Here is a 12959-nt window from a genome sequence, read left to right as displayed (position 1 = left end):
TGTGACTTTTGCCATGAAATTAACCAAATATGAGAGTCGCACATAGTGAAAAATGTTAAGTCTTCACAGTTCACTATCAGGATTTACACTAAAGGCAGCTAACTCATGTGACTGTGTTACTTGCCAATTGAACGAAGGTTCCTCTTAGTTAAATTCACTACACTGGTCTGTACACTCTGTGCTACTGGCACAATATACCTGAACTCTTACCTCTCACTGAATAAGTAAATGATTGTGTAACATTTAAGCTATACAAGCAGTATTAAATTCAAATACACAAAAATGTGCATTCTGATGCTCCAGTCAACATGGTGCCAGAAGGTAATTTTTATCTTTACAGGTCTTTTGGTAAACATGCAATTAAGGATTCACTTAGAATGATTTTTGTTTACATTTCACAATAGACAGACATGCACTATGATGTTCTGAAAGACTTTTTCATTAGCTTTCTTCTAATGCAATCAACACTGTGCACAGTTTTGCTGTTATTAAGATGGTTAGCATCACACAATTTCTGGAGTCAGTAATTATGACCCAAACTTAAAGATAAAACTAGATTCATGTTACTGTATATTATTCTTAAGTTGCTTAGCCATATACCACACCTGAAAGATAATTTTATCAGAGATATCTAAAGCATTTTAAAGTACATAAGAATTACAAGTAACTGAGATCTTGTCAATCACCGTAGCAATATTTATTTGCTAAACATTATTTTCAAATAAATTACCCAATTCTTCATTTTTTAAATGAGAATAACTTTGTTTTTGTTGTTTCAATTAGTCCTTTACAACAAAAATTATTGCCTGAAATTTATTTTCCAATGGTGGTGTTTTTTTTTTTATCATAGCTCAGCTGATTTTCTGCTGTTGTCTGTATTGAACATAAAATACCATTACTATGCTTGTGGCCACCACTGGTCTTTGATAATCATGTCCTTGACACATGGCTCCCTCTCTGTGTAAAAATCGGATTCTTTTGTGGTATATCACCTGTGTCGGGGACGGCTGAGATGCACACAACATTGACGGCTAGCTTGCATGTTGTTAAGCCCACCACACTGCATATGACAGCAGCATTCTTAATTCCATCTCCTTCTCAATGTCTGTGGTCTTAAGAGTCAGATAGCTCAGGTTTTATCACGAATTTTTGGAGATTGTGTCCTACAGGTATAACACCTTCAGTTACACTGCAGTGAAAGTATTTTTACTTTTATGAACAATGGCAGTTGACTTTTGTGTAAGACATTGGACAAACTCAAATTTTTGCATCACCTTTTTCTTGTGATGTCAAGTGCACCATTTCTTTCATTACATATGTCCATGTCTAATTGAACTAAATTTACTGTGATGACCTCACCCCATAGGAAAAATAATTATCAAAATCTAAACTGTGAAGTCACCCAAAATTCTGGTTGGAAAACCAAACTATTTTTTATACTTCACAGTTAATCAAAATGCCACTTTATTTATGAACTGAAAAATCGAATGTTTACGAGAAACTGCTCTGAAAATAACCTGAGTCAACAAAATTGTGTATATACCTTCAGAAACATAAGACAATATCTGACAGACTTTAGAAAAAGTGACAGAGTTATGTGAATCACATTACATGGACACTGGGGGATTCACCATACATCTACCCACTTCAGAGTATAACCAGCATCTCTCAACACTATGACTCACAGCAATACACTATCAAAGTTTTTAATACTGTGTAAGCATTCCCCACATGTTTTGCCAACTGATATATGTGATTTGCACTCACGGCAGAAAATGCACCAATGGTGAAACAGCAGCTTTTATGTCATTGGTCGGATCTCGGGCAACTATGGCGGTTGCCGCAATTTACGCGTGAAGACATGTTTCGTGACAAAATACTTAAGTCAGTATCACATTACTGTACTCATTACGATACATAAAATCACCTAAAATAATGCAACTGCAAGAATTTTGACATGCAAGGAGAAATATTTCTAATGAGAGGAAGTAGTTTATATTTACTGGTGTTTCAATAATGACTACCATGCAACTATTAATTCATTAATGGTACCTTTATTTTTGATAGCAGAAAGCAAACCTAAACAAGCAAAGAATTGATTTGAATAGAGTCCATAATTCTACTACTTTTAATAGAGAAAATAGGTTTTTAGACCAGGGAATAGAATTTGGTGAAATATCTTAACTTTTCATTGCATACAAAGTTCTGCACTGAGCAGCACGACGTCAACAGGTTACGATGTTGTGAGCAGGATACAGGCAGTTCTGCTTGTTAATCGTCTCTGGCGAAACGTGAACAAAGTTCCTGCACAGCTGTATCAGTAACCCAGTTGTAATTAACACAAGACACTGGTATGCGACCATTGTTGATGTGTCTCCTCTTGCAAAGCACATTATGTAGACAGCATTCGTTTATACATTTTGTGCACTTTCCATGAAGCTTCCATCCATAACTACACAACTCGTCACATTCATATAGTCGTAGCCACAATTACACAGTTCATAGAAATGTTCTTTTACGTGATGCACACTGTAGACAATCTCTACTCTGTTCTCGCAGTTAAAACTTCTGTAAAGTCAATGAAAGTCAGATATACTCCACAGTTCATTAATGTCTCCACTTTCATGGCTTGATAGAATGTGAAAGACAACAGTTCCACCACCCGAATATCAATGGCAGCAAAGTTCATTTGCATAAAAGTAGTGCTCGTGTCGGTCACAACAATGTCTTGTTAGCAGCAGTTTGTCTGGTTTATTTGCTCCTAAAGTTCGCTGGCGATGGCATTACATAATGCAGCGGTAAAGTGAACTGACATTCTCATAATTTGGTGCCACTTTCCATACAATTCCAGGTGCTTTTCATAAAAACGTAGTATTATTTTCCCATGCACACTTCACAGATCCATCAGTCACCATACCTTCTATTACGCCACATCTGTTCGACTATCAATGTCGCTACTCCTGTCCCCTGTCTACAGATGCTGTATCATTATCGTAAATAACATAAATCTTTATAAGCGTTCTTGATTGCATTTTTCACAATTAATAATATACCAAAAAAGAAATTTATGAACTTTTTGTTATGTACGAGGCAGAACTATGGGCCTCATGTAAAAAGGGTGACCCGGCTGAGTCATGCAATTTGACTCTGTCTGATCACGAGGTGTGGCCATTAATTGCATGCCTTGATCACATAGGCTGACGTGAGGATCAATGAACTATACTTGACGTGATGTATGTGGAACATCTTAGGTGATATGAAAGTTCTGCCTTTCGGTGAGTCATCTCCTTTTAGTCCTAAATAATTCAAACGTTTAACCAGAACTTCCCATACATTATTGACCTGTTCCATAGCTTTATTTTGAATGAATGTTAGTTCTATACATGTTCTATGGTCTTTGATGGGCAAATCATCATATGAGCTGTTCTACTTGTCTTAAACAAGAGGTGGTTCTCATAGAGCCAGTAACAAGAACCCTTCACTGTTGTCGACTGTGTCAGCTCACATCAGTTCTTTAGAAATCTCCCAAGAGAGAAAGTATGTACAATCAGCAAATAATACAGGAGCTGTTGATAGATTTTTCTGGAAGGTCATTTATAACACAAGTGAACAGGAGTTGGCCTGGGTTGATCCTTGTGGGACCTGAAGTGACTGGTATTAGTTCTCACCTCATGTGTTAATTCTACTAGCTGCCCCCTGTTTGATAGATTTGATGGAAGTTACTCATTGCAGTATCCTGTTTTGCCATAAGCATCTAGTTTTCTTAAGAGTAGAGTGGCTAACTAAATCAGATTTCTTTGAGAGACCTGTAAACAGTACAGAAGCATGGTGTTTTTCATTTATGCAAAAGCTGTCTGGGCAGTTAAAGAAAATAGAGCTGTATATGAATTTATTTCTCCGAAAGAACTACTACTGTGCTGCTAGTAAGTAGTTACTTTCAAGGAAGTTCATTATGCCTGTATACATGATTTTTCCATCTTTTAATTTGCATACAATTCAGAGGAGGGTGATAGGTTGACAGTTGTCTAGCTTATGCTTATCTCCTTTATTGTCTGAGGGAATGATTTTGGAAGTTTTGAATGGCTCAGAAAATTTCGGTGCTGACAGCTATTTGATACATAAGTTTTCTGGCTTCAGTTATCTACCTATTTTATTACGTAGTAAGATATACCATCAACACCAAATGGGAAGAAAATTTGTCATATAGTTCAATTAATATGAAGGGACTCTTCCAGAGCTGAAGCCATTAAAGTGATTTTTGCATATATTTTGCATTTTGTTGGAGAGTGAACAATTGGAAGATTGCAAGGTACACGGGCAAATTATTGCTTGATATGTTGTTTGCCATTGTAACTGAGTGATTCCAGGATTTGTTTGGTGTCAGTTTGTAAAGTCTATCTGAGAATATTCCATATAACTTTACATTTTTGGTTCAGATATCAAGGGTTTATTTGCTAGCTGTTTTGCCTTTGATATTACTGTATTTGGGATCTTCTCGTAAACTCAAAAATACTTGTGGAAGCTTAGATCGCTGTAGTTATTTTGTACATATAATAACTTCAGTCTTGGATGACACTCTTACACCATTTATGACACACCATTATGAGTTTTCATGCATATAAGTATTATTTTAGCTTTATTACTGAGAAGGCATTATTGGAATGATGATGCATTATGTCAAGGAATACTGAAGTTTTCTTGTCAACATCATCATTCTTGTAAACACTGTCCCAAGACTAAGATTGAAGTAGATTTTTAAACTCGCTGATGATATTGCTGTATATGAAAGATGACAAAAACTCCATTGTTTGTGCTACATAAGCTATTGTCAGATACCCTTTGTGGTCAGTCGGTCCATGTGACCAGTTCAGGACATTCATAACTGCATCTATATGCCTATTTGAATTAGATGTTATTCTAATTTATTCCATCGCTATATTCTGAATGTTGAATTCTTCTGAGCCACTTTGGGACCACATGTTGGATATGAAATATTTCCAAAATATATATTAAAATTACCACATAATGTGTGTGTGTGTGTGTGTGTGTGTGTGTGTGTGTGTGTGTGTGTGTGTTCTCTTTTGGATTTGTAGAAGTACTTTACAGTTTGAAATCTCTTCAAGAAGTCGTCCGTCACTATTGTCAGATGAATGATAAATACAGTCCATTATAATGTTTCACTTGTGGATTTCAAGAGCACAAAGTTCAAAATATTTGCCAGTGTTTAACTAGTCAATTTTGTTATACTAGCTGAATTTTGTGCCGTCCTTAATGAGTATTAGCCATTTGCACTGCCGTTAAATCAGCAGAAAGTGCCACCAGTTGCAAAATTTGGAAAGTTAATGAAAACGTGTTCTCAGTTTTGAGCTGGTGCTCTGAGAAACAAATAACACCAATCTCAAAACTATTGACTGACAAGCAGAATTAAAACTAATGTTTGTTGCTTCTTGACCGAGTGTTTTGATAGTAGGTGATGAAAATTGAGGCTGACTTATTGTGGAAAGATTATTTTATGTCAGCAGAGTTGTAATGTTTTGTTTTTCATGTTTGTATTTTCACTTGGATTTATCATTCCAAACACTCATTTAGTTAGATTTGATGTTTACATTTGTATGTTTTTTTTCTTTTTGATGTTAGTGCTCCTCTCCTTGCATCCTAGTTGACCTGTATTATTTTACAAACATCATTGCTCCTTTTCTGAGTACTCCACAACTGACTTTTTAAACATGGGTAAGTTTCCTGTGTATAAGTTGAACTTTGACATGTTTTTTCTGGGAAGAAAATCTGTTAGGATTTATAAATATTGCGCCAAGTTTGTTACACTGTCGAACCCATCAAGAACAAATATTGCGCCAAGTTTGTTACACTGTCGAACCCATCAAGAACGGGAACCATCAGGGATGTGGACTGAAGTGTATCATAGAAACCTCATCTGTACATTTTACTGGCAGTAAATCATTACTACACTCTTAATGCTGTTGGTGGTTATGCCATTTAAATTTAACCTTGTAATTTAGAAATACATGCCTTAAAAGGTGGCAGCGGCTTCCTCAGTTATATTAAATATCTGATTTTTTTCTCATATTGGTAGTTTACTATCCTGCGTGTCGTAGGTAGACTGTTCATTGCCACCAAACAACAGGCAAACAAACGCATGTTCTTGAGAGTCCACAATAGCCTGTAAGTTTGAGCGAACACTAGTAAGTCTTGTCGTACAAAGTCAGCATGGAAGTGCAACAGTTCTGAATCGGTAATTACTTGAGGTCAGGGAACAGAGTGAACTTGGCTGTGCAATGATGCGATACAAATAGCTATGAAGTACTCTGAGCAATAAGGTACACCACTGGGCCATAGCCACCACTTGCATCCTTAGTACCTCTGACACATTCACCTCTTTGCTAGGTGAGGAATCCAAATCAGTGTCCAATACAAAAGATCGCTTAGTATTTACTTGAATATGTGGATATTTTTAAAATAGAAAAGTGCCTACATCTGTAAATGCAGAGTACTGTTTACTGTATGTTACTGCAAATTGTGTAGCTTCATAAGGAACACTGTTATTTATCATGTAGCTAAAGTAACTTTTCAGTTCTAAAATCTTGATTTTCATATAATTTGTAGAACTTGCTAAAGGGATATGTTTTTAATTTTCTTTGGAACTGATTGGGATTCCTAATTTCTTGCTTTATTAGATCTGAGCATTTGAATGCATTTGTATTGGAGTACATAAATCCACATGGAATTGCAGACAAGAGAGCAATACATACATGAAAATTATATTTGTGTCTTTTATTGTGATTGTGTATCAGAAACTGATTTTTATTGCCAGTACAAAAATGTACTGGCAAGTAATGTAAAAGTTTCAAGACCCTTCAACATGCCTCAACAAGGTGTGCAGTTACCTACTTCACATAGTGTTCTTACTGTTCCCTTCTGCTGAATAAATACTTAAATTGCTTTAGATGTTCATCCCCAGAATGTAATTACGTCAGGCAACATGGAGTGAAAATATACAAAGTAAACACTCTACTCCTTAGGTCAAGAAACACTTAGGAGAGAAATACGTGCTAAACTGAGCTTCTGAAGAGGACACGTGAAAAGCCAAATGCCCTGCACTGATTTTAAGCTGGAGTGTTCCATGCACCGGATGGGTATGACTTGGCCATAATCAAATGCACTTAATATCAGGCATCATGAGTCATTATCAATAGGTCCGACTGTGCCGGAGTTGTGACGTTTTGAATTCTTTAATTTTCCTGATTGCTCTCTCTTCAACACAGAAGCTCTAAATGAACTAATCTTGAGTGTTGGTGAACAGAACTGGGGGTCAGAAAGAATCATGTTCCCTACAGTATTTTGAAACAGACTGCCTGAAATATATTGTATCAGAGATTTTATAACAACAAATACAACTGCTGATTTATTATGCTGCAGAAGTTTTGGAGGTATTGTGGCAGTAATCATAATTATCATTAAGGAACATCTTTAGTTGCTATGTTTTTAATGATACTGTGGACACTAATATATACAACTTTAACTGGACAGGTTTCGACATGGTTATTGCCGCCGTAACCCACGGAAAATGGTAAGAGTTTGGGCAGAGAAAGAAATGAGGAATCTGGTTCGCATGTACACTGTAGGTCTTGCTGTTCCAGAACCTATTTTGCTAAGGAGCCATGTTTTAGTTATGGAATTCCTGGGAAAAAATGGTTGGCCTTCTCCTAAATTAAAGGTTTGTTTTTTCAGTCTTCATACTTTTCATTTTCGTTTCCAGTATTATGAATATATTTTTATACTTATTTTTACTATTTTTAATTTTACAGGATGTGGAATTATCAGTGTCAAAAGCGTGCAAGCTCTATAGGGACTGTGTTGTAATGATGTGGACAATGTACAACAAGTGCAAACTTGTGCATGCAGACCTCAGTGAATTCAATATGCTGTGAGTTTTTTCACATTGAAATTTTGTGATTTGGAACTGCTTAAGCTGTAGAAGTGAATGAAATATCATATCAGTTCAGATTTTCGTACATTTTAAGACACAAACAATAGCATGGCCACAGTGAACTATATGTTAGTTTTCTTCCACATACAAGTGAACATCAGTTGCCCACGAAAGGGAAAGGTCCCGTGTTCAAGTCTCGGTCGGGCACACAGTTTTAATCTGCCAGGAAGTTTCAACAGTTGATAACATAAGACACAAACGTAGAAACAATCCCAGTACCGATACAAGCACTTCATGATGGTAAGTATGGACATAACATGAGAGCGAGTGCTTTCGCTTATAAAGAGGGGGGGCTCAGGCAGACAGCTCAGCAGATGCCAAGCTATATGCGCAACTCGTTTGGCCCATTGGAGGCAGCACACACGGATGCCATTGGCAGAACATTTGAAATGTATGCCAGTGGCCAGGAGCCACAGTGCATATCAAAGTAGTATGTGCGGATTCTCTCTCCCCTCCTCTCCTGCTCTCTTGGGGAAAAGGCACTCCACTAATGTGAGTATTGGGGTAATTGTTACGTATCCGTGGCCCCTCTGCAGCAGTTGCCACAGGTGGTGGTGATTTGGTGTAAGGAGCTTCCAGGCTGGAACTGATTAGTAGGGCAGAAGTGGTGTGGCTGTGGACACGCACAGTGCCTGTTCTCTGTGAAGTGCAGTATGTGGTTAAAAGTAGCTGGACCCCTGGCTGAAAATTATGTACAAGTTCATGGCGCCCTCCATCGGTAATGCTGGAATTCAGTGTGGTGTTGGCTCACCCTTAGCCTTGATGACAGCTTCCACGCTTGCAGGCATTTGTTGAATCAGGTGCTGGAAGGTTTCTTGGGGAATGGCAGCCCAATCATCATGGAGTACTACACTGAGGAGAGGTATCTATATCGGTCAGTGAGGCCTGGCATGAAATTGGCGTTCCAAAACATCCCAAAGGTGTTCCACAGGATTCAGCTCAGGACTCTGTGCAGGCCAGTCCATAACAGGGATGTTATTGTCTTGTAACCAATCTACCACAGGCTGTGCATTATGAACAGGTTCTCAATCATGTTGAAAGATGCGGTTGTCATCCCCCAAATTGGTCTTCAACAGTGGCAAGCAAGGAGGTGCTTAAAACATCAGTGTAGGCCTGTGCAGTGATAGTGCCATGAAAAACAATAGGGGGTGCAAGCCCCCTTCATGAAAACACAACCACACCATAACACCACTGCCTCAGAATTTCATTGTTGGTACTACACATGCTGGCAGATGAAGTTCACCAGCTATTCGCCATACCCACACCCTGCCATCGGATTGCCACATTGTGTACCATGATTCGTCACTCTACCCAATGTTTTTCCATTGTTCAGTCATCCAATGGTTATGCTCCATACACCAAACAAGGTTTTGTTTGGCATTTACCAGCATGATGTCTGGCTTATGAGCAGCCGCTAGACCATAAAATCCAAGTTTTCTCACCTCCTGTCTGTCATAGTACTTACAGTGGGTCGTGATGCGATTTTGAATTCCTATGTGAGGGTCTGGACCCTGGAGGAGAGAAAAGGAGGCAGTGACATCAACATAGAGGGTCGGTCCACCCCTGCAGTGGGGATACCCCGTGAAGCTGATAAAAGTGCTGAGGGCAGATGCAGCAGTGGCAGATCCGCAGCCGTTGCCTTTGTGCAGAAACATAGCTGGTTGTGATGGCACACCACCATGGTCACTGGTGTGCACTATACTGAAGCAGCAGCCTCAGCATCTGCGAACAGTGTTCGGAATCCACTTTGATTGGTGGCCAAACCCATGAGCCCCGGATGCAGAGCCAGGGGTGAACTGCAACAAGGGCCACACTGATGTCTGTTGCTCAGGCGACATAAGATGATGACAGAGGGTGTCCAGCTGGCAGCCATGGAATAATATCTTAGCTGGACTCTGATCCCCACTGGCATGTCCATGGAAGAGTCAGTAGAGTACTTATTCATTAGAATCATGCCATTATATTTGGGGTGGAAAAGAGGAGGGGTTATGTGGTGAATGCCATAACGGACAGAGAAATCTTGGGAGGCCTGAGACACCAACTGTTGATAATTATTAATCACAGCCATATAATGCAGTCCTTCAATAGAAACAATTTTAGAGAGGGCGTGAATGAAACCCGCAGCTTACGTCAAAGGACAGCAGATAACATGTGGAAGTTTAGGAGACAGCACGAACAACCAGTAACAATAGAGGAAATGAACATGTTCATGTTCCCATGAATGCTGTGGCACAGGCCATGGAGAAAGCATCACCTACAGCACCACTTATTGGGTAGCACCATGAGAGCAGGCTTCAGTAAGATGTACAATCTCATTGTTGATGCTGGGCCAACAAATGTGCTGATGGGTCAATAACTTGGTACATGAGTCCCCCTAATGACCATGATGTAGGGGCTGAAGCATCTCTCCCCAAAGGGCAACTGGGATCACAACTCTAAGTTACAGCTCGTCTGTAGCTAAGAGAACAACATAATCATATACTGAAAGATGACGGGGCAAAATAGTTACTCAAAGTATCAGAAACTCTGCCCAAAGCCTGTCTGGTCAGCAATAATTAACAACGTGAACAACCTGATGCGAAACTGGATCAGTAGTGACAGCAGCTGCAATCAGAAGCATGTGCTATGTAACCCTTCCACTGTACATTGCACCAACATCTGACACAAAGGAGTTCATCCTCATCAAAAGTAGAATCCAGCCCAAGCAGAAGCCAGGACAGCATATCAGCATTGGCATACTGCATGGTTGGCCTAAAATGTGTTTCATAGCTATAGTGAGAGACAAGCAAGGCCAAAAGATGGAAGCAATTTGCTGCTCTATTGGGCAATGAAGGGGAAGGATTAAACAACAAAACCAAGGACTTGTAGTCAGCAATCAGGTGGAGCTTAGATGCAAACAAGAACACACAAACCTTTCTGAATGTGTAGACAACAGGAAGCACTTCCTTTTCGACTTGAGAGCAGCACTGCTGAACAGTTGAGTATTTTTTTATGTGTAAGCTATTGGATGTTCTGAACCATTCTTATATCGACGTGCGAGAATGGTCCCAATCCCTTACTGAGAAGCATCTGCAGCCAAAACAAGATGATGACCAGCATGGAAAGTACCCAAACAAGGAACAGAATGTAATTTAAATTTTATAAGCAAGAACAAACATTCGCAGGCTAGTGTCCACTGAAGACGAACATTCTTGTGGAGCAATGTGTGAAGGTGTGGATCAACATAGCCACATCACAGAATAAATTTGTGATAGTAAGCAAATTTACCTGAAACTGCTTGGAGTTCTTCGACATTTGCAGGGCGATGCAGAGCTGTTACTGCAATGACATGATGATGTAAATGCTTAACACCATTTCGAGAAACCTCAAACCCAAAATACACAATAGAAGGCTGTAAAAAGTGGGACTTTGCCAAGTTGCATTTCAATCCTCAAGTATGTAAGGCTGTGAACAAGGTGCATAAATTCTCTTTTGTGGATGCACTCATCACAGTAATGACATAGAGGTAGTTGATGCACCCTAGAACGGACACCATCAATTGTTTCAAAAAGTTTGAAAAATTGCTGGGACACTAACCACACCAAGTGGGAGGCACTGATGTCGGTACAACTTGAAGGACCTGTTAATCACAAGGTACAATATAGAATATTCATCCAGCGGAACCTATAAATAGGCTTCAGGTAAATCAGTTTTAGAGAAAAACTGGACCCAGATAAGTCTAACCAGTAATTCACTCAATGTAATAGGCTGTGTAACCCCGATGACATCAGTCTGTGTAATCAAGTGACACCAAAATTTAACAAAGCCATTGAAACAGGGTGCAAACAGAAAAAAGCACAGCCATATCATAGGTTTCAGGGTAGCATGGGCCACAAAATTACTGGCACAAATTATCCCATCCAAGAAGAGATATGAACTCGGAGCACAGAGAACCTAATTGCTGGGAAAAAACCTGGTCAGAAAAACGGTGCACTGCATCCAAAACGAAAAACCAAAATCATTGATAAAAAAATCCAGACTGAACAAATTTGCTGTGCCATCATCGCCCACTACCAAAAAAGTCAGTGATCCATAGATTTATACATAGTAGTTGTCATAAATTGCCCTGAAATTCGAATATGCTGATAAAATGCCGAGTAACTGGAAACAATACCAGAAATCCTGGAGGGCTGTCGCATGTGCCACCCCCCTTCCACCCCCTGACAATCCACCCCAGAACTGACTGACACCCGATGACCAGGAACAGAAGTCACATGGCGATATCACACCAAGCTTTAATCTGATCCCCAGCAGCATGAGAAACCTTGAAAGAGTGAGCAGTATTTAACGCTTCAACCAAAAAGGATTCTACATCTACATTTATACTCTGCAAGCCACCCAACGGTGTGTGGTGGAGGGCACTTTACGTGCCACTGTCATTACCTCCCTTTCCTGTTCGTCGCGTATGGTTCGCGGGAAGAAAGACTGTCTGAAAGCCTCCGTGCGCACTCTAATCTCTCCAATTTTATATTCGTGATCTCCTCAGGAGATATAAGTAGGGGGAAGCAATATATTAGATACCTCATCCAGAAACGCACCCTCTCGAAACCTAGCGAGCAAGCTACACCGCGATGCAGACCACCTCTCTTGCAGAGTCTGCCACTTGAGTTTGTTAAACATCTCCGTAACGCTATCACGGTTACCAAATAACCCTGTGATGAAACGCGCCGCTCTTCTTTGGATCTTCTCTATCTCCTCCGTCAACCCGATCTGGTACAGATCCCACACTGATTAGCAATACTCAAGTATAGGTCGAACGAGTGTTTTGTAAGCCACCTCCTTTGTTGATGGACTACATTTTCTAAGGACTCTCCCAGTGAATCTCAACCTGGTACCCGCCTTACCAACAATTAATTTTATATGATCATTCCACTTCAAATCGTTCTGCACACACACACACACACACACACACTCC

At 39.6% G+C, this 12959-nt stretch overlaps 1 protein-coding gene across 1 annotated transcript in view; it reads left to right on the top strand.

The window, feature by feature from the left end:
- LOC126356305 (serine/threonine-protein kinase RIO1-like) overlaps nucleotides 1-12959 on the top strand; it is a 101977-nt gene that overhangs the window by 31516 nt on the left and 57502 nt on the right. The window contains exons 5-6 of the mRNA XM_050007252.1: nucleotides 7546-7732; nucleotides 7824-7942. Coding sequence (XP_049863209.1) covers nucleotides 7546-7732; nucleotides 7824-7942 — 306 coding nt within the window. The remainder of the gene's footprint in view (nucleotides 1-7545; nucleotides 7733-7823; nucleotides 7943-12959) is intronic.

Source organism: Schistocerca gregaria, chromosome 3 (assembly GCF_023897955.1).
Source record: "Schistocerca gregaria isolate iqSchGreg1 chromosome 3, iqSchGreg1.2, whole genome shotgun sequence".
Taxonomy (NCBI): Eukaryota; Metazoa; Arthropoda; class Insecta; order Orthoptera; family Acrididae; genus Schistocerca; species Schistocerca gregaria.
The sequence above is the reverse complement of the archived record's forward strand: the minus strand, read 5'-3'. Positions and strand labels throughout refer to the sequence as shown.